Genomic DNA, 25,641 nt, shown 5'->3' with positions numbered 1-25,641 from the left:
TTCTTAGCTGGCAGGAGGCACCCGGTGTGTCTTCTGCTGCTGTAGCTCATCTGCTTCAAGGTTGGACGTGTTGTGTGTTCAGAGATGCTGTTCTGCAGACCTTGGTTGGAACCAGTGCTGATTTGACTTCCTGTTGCCTTTCTATCGTCTCCAACCAGTCTGCCCATTCTCCTCTGACCTCTGACATCTACAAGACATTCTGGTCCCGACAACTGCTGCTTGCTGGATATTTTCTCTTCTTCAGACCATTCTGTATAAACCCTGGAGGTGGTTGCGGGTGAAAACCCCAGTGAATACTCATGACTAGATGTGCTGAGTTGCTGCCACGTGATTGAATGATTAGATTTTAACTGAGCGATACTACAGGTGGAGCTGAAAAAGTGTCAAGTGAGTGTATAACAAGATAAAATCAAGAGCTGCAGCATTTTAGATTGTATTTAAGACCTCTGACTCCAGCATTATTGACATCTAGTCACACTTGCTTCTAGCAGTCACCTCTTTTATCGAATATATATGGTGGAGGAAAAAATTAAATGAAGCCGTTGCGAAACGTCCTCTGACCTCTGACATCAACCAGACATTCTGGTCCAGACAACTGCTGCTTGCTGGATAATTTCTCTTCTTCATTCTCTGGTGTGAAAATCCCAGTAAATACTCAGACCAACAACCATGCCACGTTCAGTCACTTAAATCGTGTGTATTTCTCATTTTGATGCTCATTTTGAACTTCAGCAAGTCGTCTTGACCGTGTCTGCATGACTAGATGTGCTAAGTTGCTGTCATGTGATTGGCTGGTTAGATATTGGTGTTAACAGGAAGTTAAACAGCTGGACCTGTTTAAAGTGGACCGTGTGTGTACAACAAATATCAGCGTTATCAGTGATTCAGGCGTATTAGCAAAGGATGCATTCCACTTCTGCATCTCTGCATACTGGATAGTTGCAGAACATAAATTAATGCAGAGTTCATCGATGCAGGTTTGTTTTATTTCAGGTTAAAATGTTTTTTACGATATTGAGATTAGTTTTCCATAGATTGTGTGCTCCTAATGGAAACCTGACTGATGTTACATGCTCATCACCATTATTTTAGATAGTCATCATCATCATCATATTTAGTTATTCTCACATTGTTTTCCAGCATGTAATAAAACTGACTTTTTAACCCTTTCGATGACATGACTGTGGATTTTTTTGTCACGTGCATTAATTTTTAGAAAAGCAGAAATGCAAACAGACTTTTTTCATTTAGAAGGCTCATACTGTCATAGCTGCACTATTTTAATTATTTGGTTTGACAGATAATAATCTACTGAAGATGATCACATTTACATGCTGACATTTACACACAAGGTTTAATTTTTATTTCTTCTTTACTGTTAGTCAGAAAATCTTAAAAAGAAAAAGTACAGAAGGGTTTTTCAATGCACTGTTTTCCAAAAAGTTTTTGATTTAACATTTTATCAGTCTTTTGGCATTCACAGTATTGATGACATGATCATTTCATTTCTTCTGCATTTACTCTGAAACTAACAAGGAATTTACTGAAAGGTGTTTTCACTTCTAAAAGCTGAGCTCTGATGGGAAAGAAACTTTTTTTTTTTTTTATATATGTTTTCAGGAGCTTGACTACGGTGCCCTGTATGAAGTTCGCACTCCTCATTTCTACGTGGAGGCCAATAAGATGCCCACGGCACGGGTGGGTGAGAGCTGAAACACATTTATCGTAGCACAAACAGCATCAGTGGAATCTGAAAACATTCTTTGATTACCAGCAGTAAAAATAAAGGAAGAAGTTAATTTTGAAAGAAATTTTAAATCACTTACAACAGGGGGAAAGAAAAGAATTTATAAATGTGGTGTCCTACAAACTTTCTCTAACTTTGGTGCCTCCAAGTGGCCTCAAAGAAAACATGCTGTAATGTGACAGCTGATGTGGACCCATCCAGAGAAGCATGTGGTGTTTCTAACTTCTTAATAAACATCATCGTAAAACAAAACAAAGACGCTGCTTCTACATTTTGGCTTAGGTTCTGTCCAGTGACAGATGCAGTCTATGAAAAGGTATTTTAGGCTTTCCTGGAGGAGCTTTCTCCACCTCAAGCACCAACACATCTCTTTGCCTTCATGTTTCAGTGTGTGGTCAAAGCTCTGTACGACTACAGAGCCCAGAGAGAAGACGAGCTGTGTTTCCCAAAGCAAGCGCTCATCCTCAATGTGGACAAGCAGGAGGGCGGCTGGTGAGTGCCGACTCCTGCAGCCTCTTCTTTCTGTCTGAATGTCTGTCACTGACGTGTGTGCTGCGTTCAGGTGGCGAGGCGACTACGGAGGAAAGAAGCAGCTGTGGTTCCCTGCAAACTACGTGGAGGAGATGCCCACGTCTCCCACCAGAGAGCTGGATGAAGTGGTGAGCTTCAGTTTAAACGTGAATCGGTCGACTTTCAGGCTTCTAAAATACAGGAACTGTAAGAAAAATGTGTTTTTCTTTTTGTGTTGTTTCAGTCAACAGAGAACAGTCCTTTGGGAACTTTCCTCAAAGGCTTTATTGACGTCCCCACCTGCCATGTTGGTGAGTTAACATGTGGTTTGAAGTGTGATCAAGTATAAATATCAAAGCAAAGAAAAAGAATAGCCTTATTAGCTTATTTCATTATTTTATTATCAGTTATAATTAATGAATGTGACTCATATCTTAACCCTGTAACGTAGACTGTTCCCAGTTAAAACCCACTCTCCGACCCTCCTTCCATCCCTCCAGTGGTGCATAAAGACGGAAAAAATTCCCGGCCTTTCGTCTTCACAATCCACTCCCAGCATCTTCCCTCCCATCCAGTCCAGACTCTGGATGTGGCGGCCGACAGTCTGGAGGATCTCACCGGCTGGGTCAGCAAAATCAGAGAGGCTGCACAGAACGCCGATGCACGGGTCAGTGTGACGCTGCACAACACCGACCAACGAATGCAAACAGTCTTCTTAGACTGTATTTCATATTTAACTTCAGTAACTTGAGCAATCCACACAAATTTATTTACTAGTTGATATAATGAATACATAAACAATTATTGGAAACTGAAATAATGTCAGCGCACAGACATAAATATTTATCTCACTGTCTGAAGTTAAATCAGAATAAACTTCTGTTTTAGGTCAGTTACAATTACCAACATTATTTCTATTTCTTAAATGCAACAATTATGATCCCACACAAGTCAAGAGTTTGCATGCATTTGCTTAATATTTCAAAGATTTACCTTCAAACTGTAAAACTTCGGTTGAGCATGTTGAGTATCCTTCCACAAGCTGGAATTCTGGCTGTTCCTTTAGACAGAACCGCTGCATTAGTTCACACAGATCTCAAGTTCGCTGATATGTGAGGATGTTCTATGTTTTGTTGTTGACTTTGCTTTTCAGCAGCTGCACTTGAAAACAGATGTCCATCTAGCATCATAAAGCACAGTGTTTTTAACTCAGATAAAGTTAAAGCCGTACTATTTGACTACATGTTATAAATATTTTAGATCTGTGAAAATTTTTCCAAAAGATGCAAAAAAAAAAGAACAAAAAGCAAACAAATAACAACAAAAAATAAAAAAAGAACAAAAAAAAAAAAAAAAAGAAAGAAAACCATGAAGTATAGATTAAAAATGATCCAGGTGTTTATTTTTTAGTTCTCATGCAGGACGTTTTCTGTCTTTCTGTCAGATGACATAATAATAACCAACATGGAGAGAAAGTTGTGGTGGACTGAGAACACTCAGCCATAATTCATTCCTTGAGTTCTCAGATGGGTTTAACCCTCCAGTTTGCAGAGGTGAGGTTTTCCTTTTATTTTGGAGATCAAAAATGACAATTCATGTGGCCCCTCAGCTGGAGCATTGGAGGCTGGTTGCTTAATGCCCGTTATTCCTAGATCTCCATAAGAAAAGGAATATCTAATGTCTGTAAAATGCTAGCATAAGGCTAAGGAGTCGGGCTGAAAATGCCATGCAGTCAATGGCTTGAGTCCAATTTGAAGTAAACAGACTCCAGAAATACTCTGTTATTTTTAACCAAACATTCACTCTGTGGGTCTAAACGGATATTTGAACATCTTAAATCGGATCAGGACATCCCCAGTAAAGATTAACTGCAGGAATTTATGAAATGGAAATAAGTAGACAGCTAAATGCAACTTGTACAGGACAGTTGGTGCCTGATAAAATTCAGCCTTTTGGTTGAATTAAATAATGATCATCTGACTCTGACTTAAAGATTTTCAGAAGAATTAAAAAAAAAAAATACATTTTAGATTTTGTCACCTCTGATGCAGCTGCATTGTTGTCTAATCTTTATGGTAACAGATGCAGGAGGAGAAACAGATGGAGAGGAGGAAGAAGATTGCAGTAGAGCTGTCGGAGCTGGTGGTTTACTGCAGACCCGTCCCCTTCAACGAGGACAGTGAGGATCAGACTTCCTGTTCTCACTTAAAAAACATTTTTTTAAAAGATCCCACTTTTATTATGTCAGCATCTCATTTTTCTTCTACTTTGCTGTTTGCAGAGATCGGGACAGAACGTGCGTGTTACCGGGACATGTCCTCCTTCCCTGAGACGAAGGCAGAGAAGTTTGCGACTCGTGGTCGAGGGAAGCGCTTCCTGCAGTACAACCGCCACCAGCTGTCCAGAGTTTATCCCAGAGGACAGAGACTGGACTCGTCCAACTATGACCCGCTGCCCATGTGGCTCTGTGGCTCCCAGCTGGTTGCACTCAATTTCCAGACCCCAGGTCAGTGTGCAGAGGTGATTAATTATATTTATACAGAATAAACTTCTGCTAATGCTGAATCGTATAATATTTGTCTGCATGCAGACAAACCCATGCAGCTGAACCAGGCCCTGTTCCTGCTTGGAGGTGGCTCTGGCTTCGTTCCTCAGCCTGACATCATGAGGGACGATGCCTTCGACCCCTTTGATAAGGACACACTGCACGTGGAGCCAATCACCATCCAGCTACAAGTCAGACTGACCAATAAGCATCCTTACAGTCATTTAGGAGAGTCTGATTATTAAAATAATGCACTTTGACCTATCCAGGTACTGGGAGCTCGCCATTTGCCAAAGAACGGCCGCAGCATCGTCTGTCCCTTCGTGGAGGTGGAAATCTGTGGAGCAGATTACGACAGCTGCAAGTGTAAGACGGACGTTGTAGGTGAGACGATGCAGCTGTGGTGACGTCCTTGTGAAGTCTGAGCTGTTTCCATGCACGTGGCTGCATGTTGACCGTCTCCTCCTCTCGGCCCTCCTAGCTGATAACGGTCTGAATCCTGTGTGGGTGCAGAAGCAGTTTGTGTTTGACATCCACAACCCCACCTTCCCCTTCCTGCGCTTCACTGTCTACGAGGAGGACATCTTCAGCGACCCTAACTTCCTGGCCCAGGCGACGTATCCGGTCCGTCTGCTGCGAACAGGTGAGCAGAGTTTTAATCCAGTGACCAAAACAAAATTGTGAAGACAGCGTGACTACAAACTGGAGATTATGTTTAATATTCAGACGGAAGTTCATAAATATTCCCAAATGTTTCTGACATCAGGCTACAGGAGTGTACCTCTGAAGAACAGCTACAGTGAGGAGCTGGAGTTGGCAGCACTTCTGGTTCATATAGAGATCGTCAATGCAAAGGTCCACTTTGTTTTCCCTCTGTCCTGCTTATAGCTGGATATATTTAAGAATAATGGTGTCCAGTATCAATTCTTAACTAAAGCCAGTTTCACACTGAGACTGTGGTGTATGTGTTGCCATTTTTAACTCAGCATGCGTCTGATAATGGCCATAACAGCATGTTTATCTGTACACTTTTTATCCACCCTGCAACAACAGGAGGAGGATGACGAGAACTTGTACACGTCCATCCAGCGGCTGCGGGACCGAACCAGCGAGCTGTCCACCCAGGTTTCTCTCCTGGAGAGGTCGGGTTCTGCAGACCTGCGCTACCAGCAGAGTCTGGAGGAGCTCCGAGCAGCTCAGGACCAGCTGAGCGAGCTGGTGGAGGCTCGAAACCGCAGGTGACCGAGCACACGACACAGAGGCTGGGTTCACACGTCAGGCAAAAATGGCTCAAATCTGACTTTTTATCCGTGTGTGGCCCACTGAAAACCCTTTTGCGACAGTCTGAACAGTCGTGTCATCTTATCTGACCTTTATGTCACTGAAGAGAGGCGGTCAGAATTTTGCCCTTTTATAGTTTCCTTTTCATACCTTCTTTATTCTTTTATACTGTTATTTTTTTATTCTTCTTACAGATTTTATGGCACACAGATTCTAAATAAATGCCATTTTTAAAATTAATCAGTGTGTGCCGACTTACCAGAAACTGAAAGTGCTGCTGCAGATGAAGGATCCCCATTTACAGATTTACGACGACTGGATGGCAGTGCAAAGCTGAAAGATACAGAAACAGAAAAATACACGAGGAGCTGGAACCATTATCATTGTTATAATTAATATATAAAAATATTACAGTGAATCATCAACTGCTTCAGTTCATTTTTTCCTCCACCATATATATTTGTATCACACATATAAATGACTGCATTTACAATAGTTTTCTTTTTAATTGTTGGAATTTCATTTAGTACCTTAAGACTGAGTCATTTTAGGTTACCTCTAACTCATCTGTCACAGGATTAATTTTAATCAAGAAATTAACCCACACATAAAGTCCATTTTTAATGTTTTTTTTATTCTTTTCCAGGCTGATGAAGAAGAGGAGGGAGAAGCTGCGGCAGCAGGTAGCGGCAAAGCGCAGTTAATCACCTCGTCCACCAGTGGGCGCTAATCTGAAACACAAAGAGTGCCTAACATGCTGTGCAGGGATGGCTGCGACGTGCAATCTGACATTTAAACCGTAAGGGGAGACAAAAAAATCTTCCTTTAGGTTAAAAAAAACAACAAATGGAAGCATCTCATGGACTAATAACACTAAACTAAGCTATAACAACAATCAGGACTGAAGGCTGAAACACATGAAGAGCAAACTAGAGAGGATACTGCTGATGTTTCCATGGTAACAATACAGACAACTCACTGTAAGTGTAAATGTCATTACACTTTGTACTACTACGAGTTTTGAGACTATAAAAAAGTTTGCAAACAGATTTTGTCAGACATATGTGGGCCAAACTACTAAAGTTGTTACTCCAGCCATGTTTAGTTGGTCACTATTTTTTTTTTTTTTTTTTAGCAGGAAATTGGAAAACAAACCTGCCTGTGATTTATCTGTCTCATAATAAAATGAGCTCTTTAAAAGCTGCTCTTACTGTGTTTCAGACTTTAGGAAGAAAAACTGGATAAAAAAGGGAGAGAAAAACTCAGGTTACACAAATGTTAAGGATGAGAAACAGAAAAGGTCCTGTCTGGATGGGCAAAGGGAGCTGTGGGCACGTGTAGCAAAAGGGAAATATCCTGTTTGTGCCTTCGTGGTCGGGTTGTGTAAACTTAGTTACTCCTCAGCAACTGGAAAAGTTTCCCTTTCAGGGAAAACTGTTATAACTAGAGGAGGAATGCACTCGTTTGGCTCACACCACTACATAAGGGATTTAAAGACTGAAGTCTGCTCCTTCTCCTCAAGCCCAAGTCTTTCCTTTGGGGTGATGATGTGAAGTCTTCCCCCAGGTGTCGGGGTCTTTTGTCACTTAACTTCCTGTTCTGCCTGGGAGAGCACAAACTGTGCCAACAAAAAAACACGAGAAGGTCTTTTAACACTTCTTTTAAGGGCTCTTGATTAATCCATGCTACCTTCAGAGAGGCACAAGAACTGGGGAGGAGACCAATGAACCCCCTGGATGTCCCCTGTGCAGGGGTTCAGGTGTGTTCACTTGCCAGACACACACGACACATAAGGGCTATGACAGAAAACTAACGGAGCACTCTTTTCTACCTGCTGGCTTGGAATGCCTCTCATCTGAACCATGTGACCAGAATCAGTTTCCATTATCTGTCTCAAATTAGCAGGTGTGGCTCTACTGGTCCTGAATCTGCCAAAACCAGGTGTGATTTCCCCCCTTGCATGGCTTCATGTCTAATCCCACCCACCCTCCTGTAGCTACACCCCCCTGTATTATTTCTTATCATGTATATAACTTCTTTTATTTATCAGGCAGGTGTTGGTCTTATTTTAGTAGATGACAGAACTCATTAATAGAATGATGACTGTCTCAGACTGAAGATACTGTAATTTTACTTAGGAATTAATATTGTGTACCTGGAGCTCCCTTTAAATGTCCCCATAGACACAAACCTCTCTTTCTCCCTACAGAACACTGTACGCTGCACCGTGTAGGGACTTCTATGCAAAGGTCACCACGGCCTACAGATGTTGTGTATTAGCTGATTTGATTCAAGTTGTGTTTTCTCCCTATACCTATGCTAACTGTCCAGTATTATTACTCTGTATTACAAATCCTGTGCAAGGTTCCAGTTAATAAAGCTATTTCATGTACTCCTGGGTGTGTGATCATCTTTTTAAAAAGCAAAACTTTAATCAAGTAAATACACAGTAAAGACTTTGTGTTCATCTTAATGGCTTTGGATCAAAGTGAGAGATTATCAGATGTCACATAATAATCCAGGAAGAGTTCATTTTCCTTCTTTTTAATCCAGACCATGAAGTCTGTATGATGGGGATTTTAAAAGGTGCCGTGTGTATGCATTACTGACATCTAGTGGTAAATATGTGAATAGCAATGATTTTAAATCCAGCTCCACAGCCGACGTGAACATGAGCAAGGCCGCAAATGTGAAGGCATTTATACAATGATGTGTAAATACAGATAAAAATAGCTTTAAAAACACCAGAAGCATCAAATTCTACATGACAATCAATTTCTGCTTCAATCAGTGAAGAAAAACATTGTGTTTTTTTTTCCTCCATATGACCTGGAACAGAGTGAAGGACCAACAGAATCTGAAGACCCAGAGTCTGACCTGTTCACTGCCTGACTCAAACTAATTCAGTCTGACTATAACATGTCAGGAACGCAGCTACATGCTGTAGGTGGCTGATCTGTGGCTCTGGTCAATCATTTAAACCCATGAGCAGAAAATAAAATGTTTTGCTTGTAAGGCTGTTCAACTTTGGGGACATTTTGTAACTAAATGCATCATCCAGTTTTCCCATCTTACATAACATTGCATGATAACCTGACTGTGCACATAATAGGCAACTTACATTCTTACAACCTACGCGGCCCTCCCTCATTATAAAGTTTCACCTCATCAAACTCCTCCATTGTCAACATAAACAAGAGGGCACTATGAAAGCAGTAAAAAAACATAAAAAATCGATATAAACAATTAAACCCTGTGAGTGTCAAAAACAGGTTGGATGAACAAAGTCCACCTCAGGGATCACATAGTAAATACAGCACAAAATTACCAGGATTAAACATCAATCAGGGGGAATATCTCAGTGGTACATTAGTCAAGTATTCACCTTTTTCTTTCTACTGCGTCTGAGATTGTTGAGCAAAAACTTCTCCAGCAACCGTCTGACAAGCTCCTCCAACAAAAAAGGTCAATTTAATTGAAAGGTTTCTACATTTAAACAAACTACCTATAATGATTTCCCTGCAAGACGTGAATCCCAGAGTGAGAGCGATTAGAGTCTCTGCACAAACGGCTCTGCAGAGTCTGTCGGCTCTGCAAAAAGACATGGCTCAGGTAAGTCCTGCATGCGCACTGCTACCAGCCACTGGGCCCACTTTTAAATTAAGATGAGCAACTAAAATAAACACAGCATCTGCAGGACACAGAGCCCGATTAAAGTAAATATGTAGTTTGTGCTTATGTCACGGGAAAACTGAGAAGTTAAGCTTTTAGTCATCATCCTGTAAAAAACTCTTAAATTATCCCTCAAGAACATCCACCATGTTGAGAAGCAGGTATATGCAGAACCAGATGGATTCAGGACTGTAGTATCCGAACACTCATTTTGTAACCCTAACTCTAGCTATTTTGTGTGTGGACAACTAGAAATGAAACAACAGAAGTTGAAGATCTGGTCCTGAGACTAAAACCACCGTCCTCCTCAAACTGCAGCCTCTAGCAGAGACTTGGCTACAGATGTTAGCTGAGGTTCAGATCTAAGGATAAAGAGTCGAATGTGGCTCAGAAGATACCAAATCAAAACCACTTTCCCTTATTATTCTGTTTTTACTTCTTCTTGTGGACCTGGGTCGTATCTTGGTAATTCAGAATAAACAGAAAAGAAAATCATTTCTACTGAAAAAGTTTTTATTATTTTAGAAAAACCTTTCATAAAATAGTTATGTTACATGATATTAATTCTGAAAAATATACTATAAACTATAATTAAAAAATTCTCATCAATTAAAAAAATATTTATGTAAAACTGTCATTAAAAAATCCAATTAATATTTTTTAAAGAAAAAAATGCTCACTAATTAAAGAATATTTATATAAAATAATATCCTTTTATAGGTTATTTATATAAAATAACTTTAATTAATAAAAACAATTATTTTTATTGAAAAAGAATTCTCATTAATAAGAAATATTCATCTTAAACAAATTCACAAAGTCATAAAAACACAAACACTTCATTCACAATAACAGAATAAAATTATTTTTCTTCATAAATTCATATTAATTCAGAAGAAGGACTGAAAAAATGTCATTAAATTATCGTTAATTCAGAAAGGACATTTTTTCTGAATTAACTGAACATTACAGGAATCATTTCTAACACACTGTTACTTTTAAATGTAGGATGATTATTTCATGTATATTTAAATGCATGAAAAAGATTTAGGGACTCATTTAATTTAATGCAGGTTGATGAAGTTATGTGGCAAAAAAGATGCAATAAACCAATAAAGAATCACAACTTTTGTTAATTTCTAGCACAGGAAAAACTTGGACTCTGGATACTGGACGAGGGTTCAGTGTTCATATCCTGCTTCAGTACTTTTGTCCAATGCTCCTTCTAATAAAATCAAAATGATTTCCAGACCTTATGTCATTGTTTTTAGCTATGATGCTAGCTACCCAGCATCCTAAGGGGTCAGGACTGATCTGGATACCAATTTTTATTTAAAGAAAGATAATAAATGTTTATTTCTTATGTCTAATATCAAGTGAATCAAAATATAGCTTTAAAAATACAACTATAACTGTTTAAATGAGCATCCCATGGACATTAGATTAAGTTTACGTAGCAAACTGGACTTGGTTTTGGTTCTACATTAACATGTGTCCACCTGCAGGAGGCCCAGAAACCCTTTAAGGAGGTGATTGATGTCGGTTCAGGCGATTCCCACAGAACGGGAATAAAACCCATCTCATTTATCCGGCAGGTTAGTTTGGCATTTGTACGCTAAAGTGATCCCATCATCCAACATTTTGTTTCCAAATTATTTTCCTTACATTTTCATGTCATATAAGCTGTTTGGCATCTCGTTTTATCCATTTTTAGTTGCCTACTTTCTGTGTAGGTACTATCATAGTGTATTTATTGTAATTGATTTATAAAATGCCTCATCATATTTTGTTATACAGTTTCAGTCTTACAAGGACGGTGTTTTGTTTAAGTACATCTATTCAGTGTCAGGAAGCCTGTGAAAGGTTTTACCTTCTTGTGGACCTGGTCCTCTGTGAATCTGACCTGTTTTCTCAGGTCCTGGCAGTGTGTTTGTACCCTCAGCTGCTGGAGGACGACAGTCTTCCTCTGGATGTCAGGCTAAGAGCTCAGAGGCTCCTGCAGGCCTGTGATGGTGAAAGTGTGGGTGAGGATGCAGACATTATTTTTTTCCGTACAACCTGTGCAATGTTTAAATCCTGGCAGGAAGGCATCTCACCGGCACGTGCAGAGGAATGATGATGCTTCATAAAATTATGTGCAGGTTCCTACACTGCCTCCTCTGGGCTGCTTCATGTCAGACAAAACATTGCAGACTTCATCACGAAACGAGACGCTGGAGTTCCTTCAGACAGCAACGACGTCTTCATCTCTGCTGGTGCTCAAAGAGCTCTGATGGTAGGATATAAACAACCCATCACTTTATTGCTGCATTTACTGGGATTCTACTAAACATCACATTTCTAATGAAATCCTGCAGAGATGCAACATCTTGTAGGAAATATTAAACACAAAATGCTTTAAAAAATTCTGAGTGAAGTTAGTCAGATGGCAATAAAAATAATAAAAATAAAGATAATAATAGATTAGAGGGCATATTTTTGACTAAAGGAAAACAATTATTGATAAAGGTTGTAACAACACATCAGACTAAATTGATAAATGATCCATCATCATCTTTTTCTCTCTTCTTTTGATAATTTCTTCTTGAGTTTCTTTGCCGAATCAGCCACGGTGCACGTTAAAAATAGCTGTTGTGTTCAAATCACTTGCTAGCATACTAGCATCGATTTTCTCTTACATGATGTGAACATTTTCACAAGTCACACTAATGAAAATTAGCTTATTTTCACACTTGCTAACGATGACTCCGTCTCTTCTCTGAGATCTCTCCAGCCAGGAAAAGTCAGTACGATGTTGACTCGTCTGATCTTTTGCTCTGTCACTTTCTCTCTTTTTTTCTTCTTGTTTCCTCTTATAATGTCCTCCTTAGTTTCTTTGCTGAATCATAAATGGTGCAAGGTGCTATAAAGTGAGACGCAGCTGTATGGCGATGCTCCGGGCTGGAAGGTCATTGTAATGTGTGGTATCGCAGGCTGCAGGGCAACGACAGCTCCAGAAATATATATAATGAATGTTAGTGTGGCATCGAATGGATACTTGCAATATTTATCTGCGTAACACCTCTAACAAATAATCTGTAAAACTGCTCAGGTTCACATTTTTAACTTCTACTTCTGCACAATTCCTCATCAAACATGACTTTCCTCATTCCTAGACGAGCTGCTTGCTATTTTAGGTTATTTGATAGCCTGTTTTAATCTTTTTAACATTTTCCTCTATACATATTCAAAATATTTGATTTATTGCCTATTTTTCCATATTTTTAGAACAGATCATAGAAAATGAGGATTTTAAGCATCAGTCAGACCTAACCTGGACAGCTGGTTGACACAGGCAACATGCTCTAAACTACACAGTTCAGACATTTTGTCTGAAGGTAAAATTTAAGTAAGCGAGACTGAGAAACCTTTTTTTCTTTTCCATAACAAACAGTCAAAAGCAGATTGTTTATGTCCCAAATTATCCTTAAAGTAAAGCTTTCAGTCCAGAGTGAGAACTTGAGTTTGGACTTTCGTGTTCAGGTGGTTGTGAAGCTGCTTTCCAGAGGGGAGGGGCAGACTCAGACAGGTGTGTTGACCCCCCTGCCGTGCCCACACACCCTGCCGGCTCTGCTGGATGAGGCCGGGGTGACGGCGGTGCCATATCAGCTGACAGAGGAGCAAGGATGGGCTGTAGACCTGAACAAGCTGCACCGAGTGCTGCAGTCCTCTAGAGGGCGCTGTGAGCCCAGAGCCATTTACATCAGCAACCCAGGAAACCCCACAGGTACACAACATACTAACCAACATACTGCACCCAAATCCAAAACACACTGCTGTCATCATGTTGCTGTTGATCCTTTCAGGCCATGTACAGGACAGGAAGTCCATACAGGAAGTGATTCAGTTGGCAGCAGCTGAGAGACTCTTACTGCTGGTTGATGAGGTGATCTTGACCCATCTTACCTTACCTTCTTCAGTATCCACCAGGACTTTCCAGACTCATTAGTTCCTGTCCTCTGCTCTGCAGGTGTATCAGGACAGCGTGTACGGACTGAACAGAGAGTTCATCTCCTACAAGAAGATTCTGTTTGAGATGGACAAAGAGTTCAGAGACACTGTGGAGCTCGTCTCCTTCCACTCTTTATCCTGCGCCTCTGTGGGAGAGTAAGTCCTGTCACTTCCCTCATACAGAAGGACTCTTTAATGTTAAATCTGACTTAAGTTTTAAAACTATTTCTAGCAAGCATTGGCATTCAAATCAAACACAGTTCAAACACCAAGCAATTATACGGGCATGTAAGAAAAACACGAGAACAGCTCTGTCCGCTTTAGAGCTTCTGCTAATTTCTCCACTTCAAGCAAACCACACAAACAAGGAGTCAGATGAAAGCAGAGACTCTGCTGGTTACAAAGATGTCTGTCTCACTGTGGAAATTATGTGGATTCAAACTTGATCCACTTTGTCTTTGCTGGCTCCATCGAGTTCTTCTCATTGGGGTAAAATCGTTTGTTATAATGCTTAATCATGATAAAGATTTAAAAGTTGTAGCTACATTTAATTTTTCTTAGGCTACTCATTTCTCTACATGGACACGTTCCTAAAACATGTCCGCTTTCCACGTTTCCACAGTTTTAAATAGACCACACACACACACACACACACACACACACACACACACACACACACACACACACACACAAAAACACCCCCAACAAGCTAATACTACTAATAGTAATGTGACGGTGTCGTGCCAATAGGAAAAGAAATGATAGGAAGTGTACAACCATATATGCGCAGGAGCGTGCAATAAGTCACAGGAATCAAAAGTCATAATCATCATCATCATCAGCAGCAGCAGCAGCAGCAGCAGCACTATTATTGAACCTTGACAGCTAAATCTTTGCAGTAATTCTCTCACAAGCTTTCACATCTGTGTTCAGGTGTGGCCTGAGGGCAGGATACATGGAAGTCATCAACATGGATCCAGAGGTGAAGCACTTTGTTGACACCATGCTGTGCACTGACATCAGTACTCCAGTCACAGGGCAGCTCGCTCTGGATCTCATGTTAAACCCCCCTAAACGTGGAGACCCTTCATATGACACATACACTCAGGTGAGAACACAACAGAACCTCAAGAACAGCTGACACGGTTTTACTTACTTTACTCACAATCAGCTCTTTGTTATGTTCCCTGAAGGAGACACGCTTCGCTCGTGCCACTCTGTCCCTCAATGCTCAGCGGGCTCTGGAGGTCCTGAATAATCTGCCAGGGATGAGCTGCCAGTCTGCGATGGGGGGAATCTACCTTTATCCCCGTCTGCATCTACCAGCTAAGATCAGGATGCAAGCCAAGGTAGGCAATGTCACGGTGCAGCAACCTCCACACGTATTTCCTCCCACTCTGAAATTTAAAAATGTGACGTGTAATAGTTTTTTTTTATTTCAGTAGCTCATTTCTGATCCTGTTTCCATTTGTATGAGCTGAGTCAGTTCAGGTGGGCAGGACTACTACACACATGGAAATATACATGCATATTAATTTAAAATAACGTCTAGTTCAGGGGTGTCCAAAGTCGGTCCTCAAGGGCCGCTGTCCTGCAGATTTTCCAGTGTTTCCTGCTTCAACACACCTGACTCAAATAAAATAGATCCAACAGCCTATTAAGTTTTGCACAATGACTCATCAATTTGAGTCAGGTGGTTTTGGAGCAGGGACACATCAAAAACCTGCAGGATTGTGGCCATTGAGGATCGGAGTTGGACACCCCTGGTCTAGATCTTGAAAATTCCCTTTAAAGGTCCTATATTATATCCTTTTCCAGCAATTTCATATGGGTTTCAGAGGTCCAACAACATTGTTGTCAAAGTGTATTACCTCCAAATTCAACCTTGGTCCTTAATTTCAGCCATTCCAAAAGTGGCTCAAGTGAGCTCTAATGAGAACGGGCTGTTTCTGCATCTGAACCTTTAAATGTTCATGAGTGGTGCCTGTCCACGCCCCTCTCTGGGAAAGGGTCCGAATTTTACTGGTGCCCTCTCTTTGGTTTTAGAGGGCAGGCTCAGCTAGGGGGGCGGGTCAGTGGCAGTTTCCTCCACCCAGGGGAGTGGTTTTTCCCTTCGTGATATCGCAAAGGGAAAGATCTCAGACTCCCTCATTTGAGCACATGTCCACTAAAAAGTGGAGCAAGCAAGTGTGAGAGGAGTTCTCATTTTTGGGCCTCATACACAGGCTATGAAGGCACTCTATGACCTTTAGAAAGTGAATTTTGCTTAATATGGAAAGCTGGCATGAAGGAGCTTTTGATATTTTCAGTAATTACGGGGTGGCAGTAGGTCCTGTAAACATCTTTTTGTACACATTTGCAGCTGAGGTGTTGCTTATGGACGTCTCTGGTCGTATGACAGTGTCAGTTATTCCTTGTAAATCTGTTCTCAGATGCCAGTTTCTCATCACTGGGAGGTGAAATGATGCACAAAACCTTAAAGTATTGCTCATGCTTCTGTTTGTAGGTACAGGGGGTGGAAGCAGATGTTCTTTACTGTCAGAAGTTACTGGAGGAGGAGGGTTTGCTGGTGGGTGTAGGTCAGCAGGGTGGAGAAGCTGGCCCCCATCACCTCAGGTAAAAAACCAGTCACATTCAGTCTGGAACTGTAGTGGATGTTGTCTTAATCAAAAATGTGTTTTTTTCTGTCCTTTAGGCTTTGTGTCCTTGTTCCTCCAGACATGCTGGAGAAAGTCATGTTTCGTCTCTGTTCCTTCCATCTTCGCCTCATGAACGGGCACCGTGACGTTGACAGAAGTCTGACAGGCGAAGACGAGAAAGAAAATACTGAACATGTGTTTAACTGTGGAGAGGGAAAGAGCCTCAGCTCCAGTGGTGACCTCATGGAAGCCATCTAAAAAGAACAGCAGGGTTAAGATCCTTCCATTTCATTTCAGCTTGTACTTTAAATAAATGTGAAATGAGGCTTATTCTGGCACCTTTTCCTGGAGGAGAAACACTTCCTCCAAAGTAGCCATCCAATAATCAAAGAACTGAATTGAACTTCAGCTTGAAGTCTCTTATCCACAGATTTTACATGTCAAACATCTGCAGTTTGTTTGTCTTTCGAGAGCTTCTGGTGTCTTTCTGTCTCCATCCTGTGAAACTAAAATGACTTGTGACTGTGTAAATCATACAAATTAGACCGATAAAGACCACAAGCTAATGCACAGCCATCTTATCAGTGAAATAATTTAACATAATAATCATACCAGCATCTGGGCTTTCAGATCTGTTTACTTTTAAAACAATTAAGAGGAGAAGTTGGTCCTTAAACACAGCTCACCATCCTGCAGTCAGCTAAGTGCTAATTACTGTCTAATGTAATACCTGTTAAAGAAAATCTTCAGGACGCCTGTCAGAAAAAAGCTAAAAGCTTTTGGGAATTGCTGCAAACCAATGAGCAAACTGACTGTTCTTTTTGTAATATCATTTAAAAGAGGTACCATGCAGTTTGGTGTGTGTGTGTGTGCGTGCTTTATATAGCTACAAAAAGGCTTGAAAAATGAAGGTTTTCAGAAAATTAAAATGCATAATGCATAGCTGTTCTTATCCACATTCAAATCCACAAGGTGCATTAATTTCCAACAACACTGAAGGAAAAATAAACCCTGTGGTTTGTCAGATAAGCCAGTAAACGTGATTTATACTCCGAGTTGATGAAGAAGTTTCTAACAATGATCTTTTAAGAGTAAAAACCTCCAGTGATAATGTATTTGTACTTGTTTGGACTCAAATAAAAAAATTAAACCATATCAAGATTTTACATAAAATCCTTTTAGTAGAAAAATAATTGCAGTTTTAATATTTTGCTTCTATTACACATAAACATAGTTTTATTCAAACATTTCATTTGATAATTATGTATATTTCATGTAAAAAAAAAAATTAAATATATATTTTTATATGTATATATATTTATAAAATTCATTTTATATTTTTAATTGAATACAACTGATTAATTTTAAAATATTTTTAAATAGACACTAATAATATATCTATTAAACATATAAACAATGTGTTTATATTTAGCTATTCAAACATTTTACTTAAATTTTTTTTTTACATATTCCTTAAAAGTTTCAAACCACAGTGGATCTACACAATCACAACACATTTAATCACAGCTATCTGAAAGTAGAAAATTCCACTATTTCACATCATGGTTAGAGTAACTTTCAACCTCTGGAAGTTATTTTAGTTCACATTTTTGTACATACGGGTACATTTTCACGTGTGGTAATCCTGACCACCAGAACTTACCCCATCATAATAAAATGAAGTCGGATTTATTAAGATAGATAAAAAAGAAATTTTCTCATGTGACCAAAGATATGTGGACCCCAATTTAAGAAACATGGCTTATAGAGAAAATTATAGACATTGTTTTAAAGCAAATCCCAGCTTCATCCATCTTCATCTTTCCTGATGTGATTTTTTTTCTGGGTTTCATCTGCACTTTAATTTACTTTTACAACTATGATCTGGCACACAGATATTAAATGTGTCATGGTAATTTCACATTTGTATGTTTTTTTACCGTGTCAACACAGTGCCAAGTTGAGACAGAAGTAAGATGTGTGTCGAGTTCTGCTCTGGATTAGGAATGTCAATTTTAGTGCGTCTGATAAAACGTTTTCATTTAAAAAAATCTAAACCTGGATTAACTCTTTCATCAATATATAATTTGTACAACATATTTACATTCATATGTAAATAACAAGAATAAAGTATAAATATTTCTCTGAAATCAACGTGTCGAAGTCCAAAGACCTTCAGAACAAATCTTTTAATCAAGAGATTTTCTAAGCTGTTGCAGAGCCAGTTCATCTGATATTAAGTAAAAAGTAAAAAGTGAGTTAACATGAACAGATAAAAACAAAGCATTTTTGTCAACATGAAAGCAGCTTTAGTTTTATGGAGCAAAAGCCAGTCAGGGAACCGGATGAACACAAACTGCTTGTAGCAGATGTTATTAAAACAAAGTGACCTGCTAACTTGGGAGAACAGCCCTGCTTAAACTACACCTCCACTCCTCTGCCAGCTCACCCACTCAGCACTCGTTCTTCTCGTTCTCTCAACTCAACCCTCCCATCCTTCCTCACCTACCTTTTCCTCACTCAGTCGATTCTCTTTCTCATTCCAGTTACTCATCAATCTTTCCATCCTCCTATATCCCTATCCTCTATCTCCTCTCATCTCCTTCTTTATAGTATTATACAATCAAGAAACATGGGGGGTATAAACACCCATAGGCATGTTAGGAAAAATTAAATAAAATAATATACAGAAGTTTCCACAATTGCCAGAAAAATAAAAGAAAAAAGAAAAATAGGAGCCGATCACCGTTTGCAGCACCAGAACACAGGTTAACAACTCTCACAGCTAAAAGCCTAATTCCACAAACAGCTGGGACGCTGTGTGACGTCTGCATAAAAATATAGCATAACTATCTGCAAAGGAAACTTCTTCAATCACAAAGGTATAAATCAGCATGTTATGTAATACAGAAACATTTCACAGCTGGACACGTGCATTCAAAACCTGAAAATACACAGCTTGTTATTTAGAGTTATGATGGGTGCAGAATGATGTAGAGGTATCTGCCTGGATACGTCATTCTCTTATGTTTGTTCAGAACAGAACTCATTGGTGACATGTGACACTCCTTTCTAGAGTACTTCCTACCACAGACAACACAGCAATGAGAGTTAAATCTTTTGTGGGTTCCAGTCATACACTTGAATCTTCAACTAATTTTTTTTACACAATCTTGGAGTGTTTTGTACGGTTCTTCTCCTTTTTGAAAGACCTACAGCATATTTGACAGGATAGGGACTTTTAGCTCTGAGCCTTTTGTGTCTGGTTAAATCTGACACATGGAAGTTAAATCAACCTTTCTTTTTTTTTAATTTTTGACACACTTCTGGTAAATTTAAGGCCCCTAGTTTGAGTGCGTTTTTCTGTGGGCAGACAATCTCCAACTAACAGCAAAACATTTCCCACATATTTTGCAAGAATATGGCTTCTCGCCTGTGAGTTAATCAAACGACTCCTAACAAAGAAACTTCTGTGACATACTGTACATGCATGGTTCATACCTGTGTGAATTCTGTACTGGCTAGTTGGCTGGTATCTTATCCTAAAGGTGTTTCCACAAACATCACATTTCGGAGACTTGGTAGCTGTGTCAGAATCGCCGTAATCAGACAGGGGAGGGGTCTGCACTGGTCATGTGAGCACAGAGACTTGTCTCAGTCTTCTGTTCTGAATCTACAACCGATCCAGATACTACACAATTGCCTCCCATCAGATCCCGACTTTCAGTAGAAGAAGTTGTAGAAGGGAGGTGCTGGTCAGCGTGAGACGGGCGGACGCTCTCAGCCTGGGTCCACATATGTTGGTCAGCACGAACCTCCTTCTGTGAAAGGTCTTCAGAGACAGAAAAATGTTTATTAGGTGATTATTTGCTAATATTGTTTTAACTGGGAGTCAGTGGAAGAACAAAGCTTACACAGAATCAAGGCCAATGTGCAGCATTCACAATGTTCGAAAATATTTTTTTTTTTACTCCTTATCAGGAGCCTTTTTATAACATAAATCAGAAGCAACAATAAGACTTAAACTCCGAGTTCTCTTATGACCAATCAAACTAAGATGAAACTTTTACCACATATTTTACACAAGAACAGTGTCTGACCTTTGTGAATGAGCTTGTGCTTGTTGAGGTTCTTCTCCTGTATGAAAGAGTTACAGCATATTTCACAAGGATACGGATTTCTGGCCCTATGACGTCTGTGCCTTGTTAAACCACCAAGCACTCTGAAACCCCGACCACATGTCTCACAAGCAAACGGCATGTTATCCACATGATACCTCTGGTGGTTGAGTAAACTGCTGTTCTTTTTAAAATACATGCAGCACTTTGAACAAAAATAAGGCGTCTTTTTTGTGTGAATTCTCATGTGTTTATAGAAAAAGGAACTACGAGAAAAACCTTTCCCACATATTTCGCAAGATAAAGGCTTCATTGTTGGAGGAACTTGTTTCTGTTGGTCCAGAAGAAACTTCGGTTCAGTACGGTGACTTCCTCCATGAACGGGGGCCATCGTAATGGTATCAACATTTTCCGTCTGTACGAGCTGCTCTTCCTGCTGACTGATCCCGAGTTCATCCCGGTCCTCTTTGATCCCTTGAGGAACTTGTTCCTCCTGACCCAGCAGAAAGTCTGGCTCATTCTGGTGACTTACTTCATAAATAGGGGTCATCATAAAGGTATCAGCCTCCTCCTGCAGTACAACCTGTTCTCCATATCGACTGGTGCTGAGTTCCTGTAGTTCCTCTTTGATCTTTGGGGGAACTTGTATCCCCTGGTCCACGCTGGAGATCTCATCCTGGTGATATTGGCCAATTTGAACCTCCTTTTCCTTCAGATCATGTTGCTGTGGAAGGTCTTTAGGGACAAAGAGACAAATATATAAGGCAATTATAGAAAAAGTGAACAAATCCAGTTTATTGGCATTTAAATCATCAGTGTTTATACTATCAGCTGCTCCTAAACCAGAGACTGAGCGATGGAGGCCTGCAGAAGATACACACCATCTAATCCCATTATGGTGACAAGTCAGAATAATTTACAAGCAACCAAACATACCTGACTGCTCTAAATAACACTAACATGCAACATTCCCACAATTTTATCCTTACTGTTTGAGAAAGTTATTTGTCTTAAAGATTTAACCTTCAATAATCCCAGAAAACAACCCCAAACAGATTTAATAGTTGTTCAGGTGAGCTTCAAAAAAGGGAAACTACTTAAGGAGGTTGTTCTACACGATCATGCAAGTCACACAGTATGAAAAAGATAAAGGAACAAACACAATAGACATTTCACTAAAACTTGTCTTACTGTAGATTTAATTCGGTGTGATTCAGATGGCAAATGTGTTGATTCAGATAAAAGCAAACCAAGTAAAGTCTCCGTCAGGCAAATGCATTATTAAGAGAGCAGCTGTTAAAAAGTCCCTGGTGAGCAGTGAGTGGCGTTTCAATCTCTCCTTGCAGGAGGCTGCAGTAAGCTGGACTTTGGCCACCCTTACCCAACACTCAGATCTAGAAACATTTGCAGTGGGCTCAGAAATACACGAAGACTCAGTTTTATTCACTCGTCCAAAAATGTTCATCCAGTTACACAAAGGTTCCTTTAGGTAAGACAGTTAAGAAATAAAGGTCTATGTTTGCCTTTTACTTTTAGATTTAGGCAAGCCCAAAATCTGAACTGCCACATAATTCCTTGTGCAGAAAGATAAACAGGTGGAGTTGAAATAGCGTTTCCTACATTATAGTCTATTTTTAACTCATGAGTTTTATACATGTAAATTATATATATTAGCCATTAAAAAATGGGGATGCAAATCTTGTCAACCTTAAAATCAGCACTGTCGATTTTTTCATTTAGTTTTACCCAAAAAATGTTATAATGACAAAACAATATCTATATAATCTGACTGGCTCACTTCGCAGTGAAGTCACATCACATTTTTAAACCTTTGGTGGGCTAATTTCATGTAAGTGACTGAAGGTATGTCACCTCCAGCGAGCCGGCCCAACAGCATGTTGCACGCACACTGGTACTAAAAGTCCCACAATGCACTGTACCCGGCAGTCATCAGCAACCTAAGTGGGTAATTTAAAGTCTCTTACTTTTGGTTTAACATTGATGTAAAGCCAGAGATATGATCATTTGCTGGGGCCTCTTGGCCAGGTCATGTTTGTAAATGAGAACTGGTTCTCAAACATTTTTTTTTACCTGGTTAAATAAAGGTTAAATAAAATAAAAAATTTGAATTTGACTGTACAATGACTGTACAGCAGGGCTGCCCAAGTCCGGTCCTCGAGATCTACCATCCTGCAACTTTTAGATGCAACCCTTCTCCAACACACCTGAATCAAATGACTGGCTCGTTACCAGGCCTCTGCAGAGCTGAATGACATGCAGATAACATCTGATTCAAGTGTGTTGGAGAAGGGTTGCATCTAAAAGTTGCAGGATGGTAGATCTCGAGGACCGGACTTGGGCACCCCTGCTGTACAGTGATTAAATCAGCATGTGATTAAACAAAATGATTTAAAGACTGTGAAAAATCAGTTTCTATGTTTTACTTTTTCTAAGATTTAAACTGACATTAACAGGAAATATTTTACTGCGGCCATTTCACATGGTTACCATCCATCCATCCATTTTCTTCCGCTTATCCGGAGTCGGGTTGCTGGGGCAGCTGCCTAAGCAGGGAAACCCAGACTTCCCTCTCCCCGGCCACATTCACCAGCTCATCCTGAGGGATCCCGAGGCGTTCCCAGGCCAGCCGAGATGTAGTCCGTCCAGCGTGTCCTGGGTCTTCCCCAGGGCCTCTTTCCAGTGGGACGTGCCCGGAACACCTCACCAGGGAGGCGTCCAGGAGGAATCCTAACCAGATGTGCAAGAAACCTCATCTGGCTCCTTATGATGTGGAGGAGCAGTGACTCTACTCTGAGCCCCTCCGGGATCACCAGGCTTCTCACCTTTTCTCTAAGGGAGAGCCCGGCCACCCTGCGGAGAAAACTCATTTTGGCCGCTTGTATTTGCGATCTTGCTCTTTCGGTCACTACCCACAGCTCGTGGCCATAGATGAGGGTAGGAACGTAGATCGACCGGTAAATCGAGAGCTTTGCCTTTTGGCTCAGCTCCTTCTTCACCACGACAGACCGATGCAGAGTCCGCATCACTGCAGACGCCGCACCAGCGCACTATTACTGCTGATAAACAGCAGATAAACTGATTAAAGTATTATTTAAAAGTATTCACTACTTTGATTCATTATTGAATTTTAACAAATTGTGATTAATCACAGAAATTGATGCAGTTAATTGTGATTAAAAATTTAATCATTGCCTAGTACTATAGGCTAGATTTTAGTCTAATTGTAATTGTAATGCTTACTTCTGTATTATATTTTTGAAACATGCATTAATCACTGCCTTTGTTTGTTTCAGATAACAGGGAAGAAGCGAGCCAGAATTTATTCATATATATATATATATATATATATATATATATATATATATATATATATATATATATTATCAGAATACTGCTCACATCTTATTCTGATGCTGCAATGCCGAGAGCCCTGGATATGCCTCAGAAATGACGACGACACGAGTATAATATGTTTGTTTAGTTGTGCGCGTTCACATGATGAGCATGCAATTCTCGGGTGCAGTTCTCGGCATCACACCTGCAGCGGGGCTGTGGCGAAACGGAGAACAGATAAGCGAAACAAGTGAACGTTGGCACAGAGTTTCGGGAAGATTCTCTGAAGGTTAACTGCCACCTTCAGCCAACGTATGTGAAACTTAAAAAGAACCCAAAACTTCCCATCTCACTGTTCAGGTAACGTTTACTCGGAATCGTAGCTAACCTTCCCGCGACCCTCAGGCAACGTTCAAGGAGCTTTTCAGTTAGCCGTTATATTATGACCGTTAGAACCATCGGGTCTAATTGGGTTTAGAAAATACCATTTAGTCCTTCACTATTATTGTGTTAAGGCACAAACCTATTCTGTGTAGCTTTATCTGAGGTGACAATATCTTCAGCAAGTTGGAGGTTTCCAGAAGCCTGCGCTGACGGTCGATCTCAACTTCATATTGAACAATTACTTTTTCAAACTCTGTAAATATTTCTTCAGCTGCAGCAGTTAGTCGCTCATTGATAAGATTTCGTAGATGCTGAAGGGACATTTTTACTATATCTACTTAAAATTTGGAACTGAATACACACAAACGCAGCCCCTGCTGGCGCTTCTGTTTTGAATATGTCGTCTTCTTCCGGTGTTTATTGACGGTCAACATTATGGCGCATTACAGCTGCGCATGCGCGCTGATCGTTCAGGATTGTGGATTGATAAGGCTAGCCTCGTGTTAGCTTCTGTCGTATTTCTTACACTTAACCATAACATATTATTTTGTTTCTTCTTGATTACAAAATTTACATTTACCCGAGTCATGTTTACTTGTTATGTCTATTAAATTACAGAGTATTCCAGTCTGAGTATTAATGTAATTGCTTCTATTTCTCTCACTTTAAGTCAAGGAAAGTTTATAACACAGACTACAGGGTGATTCAAAGTGCTTTACAGAAAACAAGAAGCATAATTTAACATTAAAAACAAAAGAGAAAGAAAAAATGATGGAACCAACTCATTAAAAAGTTCAAGCCTAGAAGCAACATATCCAGATTTTGACTTTTTTTTTAAATACTAATAAAATACAGCTGAGAACAGTTGGCTGCATGTTTCCAGCAGTTCGCCCTGACAGTGAGCCTTTTCTTCATTATTTAAACTATGTTTAGCAGCAGCAGTTACGATTTCTCAGATACAGAGCTGAAGACACTACTGAAACTCCTTGAGCTGAACCCACATAAAAACTAATAGGTGTCCCTGTTTTTTTTTTTTTTTTTTTCTTTTTTTTCCCGCACGGTTTTATATGGTACCAATTTGCAAATCACTTTATTTATTTTTTACATTTTATTAAAAGGCCACAGAAAGAATTCAGATTAAAAGAATTTGAATTTTCTCAGCACTATTTCCTGGGTCAGTCTTTAAAAGCTTAAGATGCATTGTTACCACTTATTAAATTATAGTGATAATAGTATAGTGATTATAGTCCAGTTATGAATGGTTTGTATGTTGGTAAGAAATGTTTTGTTCAGTGTATTCATAAAAGCCTTATATGTAAGCTTTTTTCATTACAAACATAAAAACATGGTTATTAAGTTGAACATTAAAATCAAACCTTTAAATTAGGGGTGTTGAATTTT

General features: G+C 39.8%; 3 protein-coding genes across 4 annotated transcripts in view; 2 read left to right on the top strand and 1 right to left on the bottom strand.

Moving 5' to 3' along the window:
* The window catches only part of LOC121653329 (1-phosphatidylinositol 4,5-bisphosphate phosphodiesterase gamma-1-like), a 42,787-nt gene extending 34,312 nt beyond the window's left edge, over positions 1-8,475 (top strand). The window contains exons 20-32 of one of the 2 annotated variants that reach the window (XM_042006719.1): positions 1,621-1,698; positions 2,136-2,239; positions 2,310-2,406; positions 2,502-2,568; positions 2,758-2,924; positions 4,340-4,436; positions 4,539-4,763; positions 4,848-4,993; positions 5,072-5,186; positions 5,284-5,445; positions 5,569-5,657; positions 5,856-6,040; positions 6,730-8,475. In XM_042006719.1, coding sequence (XP_041862653.1) covers positions 1,621-1,698; positions 2,136-2,239; positions 2,310-2,406; positions 2,502-2,568; positions 2,758-2,924; positions 4,340-4,436; positions 4,539-4,763; positions 4,848-4,993; positions 5,072-5,186; positions 5,284-5,445; positions 5,569-5,657; positions 5,856-6,040; positions 6,730-6,787 — 1,590 coding nt within the window. In that variant the 3' untranslated portion in view covers positions 6,788-8,475. Of the gene's footprint in view, positions 1-1,620; positions 1,699-2,135; positions 2,240-2,309; positions 2,407-2,501; positions 2,569-2,757; positions 2,925-4,339; positions 4,437-4,538; positions 4,764-4,847; positions 4,994-5,071; positions 5,187-5,283; positions 5,446-5,568; positions 5,658-5,855; positions 6,041-6,729 lie in introns of those variants that run through there. The other variant, XR_006012782.1, reaches the window with a different exon arrangement.
* A 971-nt stretch (positions 8,476-9,446) lies between these two features.
* On the top strand, positions 9,447-17,414 carry LOC121653331 (alanine aminotransferase 2-like). The gene is made up of 11 exons (XM_042006724.1): positions 9,447-9,695; positions 11,261-11,350; positions 11,671-11,779; positions 11,897-12,030; positions 13,278-13,521; positions 13,601-13,680; positions 13,765-13,901; positions 14,679-14,853; positions 14,939-15,094; positions 16,252-16,361; positions 16,441-17,414. The coding sequence occupies exons 1-11, from the start codon at positions 9,594-9,596 to the stop codon at positions 16,640-16,642; spliced, it is 1,539 nt and encodes a 512-aa protein (XP_041862658.1). The 5' UTR covers positions 9,447-9,593; the 3' UTR covers positions 16,643-17,414.
* A 1,683-nt stretch (positions 17,415-19,097) lies between these two features.
* LOC121653332 (zinc finger protein 135-like) lies at positions 19,098-24,647 on the bottom strand. Its single transcript, XM_042006725.1, has 3 exons — positions 24,380-24,647; positions 20,485-21,237; positions 19,098-20,216 (listed from the first exon to the last, which is right to left on the bottom strand). The coding sequence occupies exons 1-3, from the start codon at positions 24,561-24,563 to the stop codon at positions 19,990-19,992; spliced, it is 1,164 nt and encodes a 387-aa protein (XP_041862659.1). The 5' UTR covers positions 24,564-24,647; the 3' UTR covers positions 19,098-19,989.
* Between the last annotated feature and the right edge of the window lie 994 nt (positions 24,648-25,641).

This window comes from Melanotaenia boesemani, chromosome 14 (genome assembly GCF_017639745.1).
Source record: "Melanotaenia boesemani isolate fMelBoe1 chromosome 14, fMelBoe1.pri, whole genome shotgun sequence".
Classification (NCBI taxonomy): domain Eukaryota; kingdom Metazoa; phylum Chordata; class Actinopteri; order Atheriniformes; family Melanotaeniidae; genus Melanotaenia; species Melanotaenia boesemani.
This window is presented reverse-complemented; position numbering and strand designations above follow the sequence as displayed.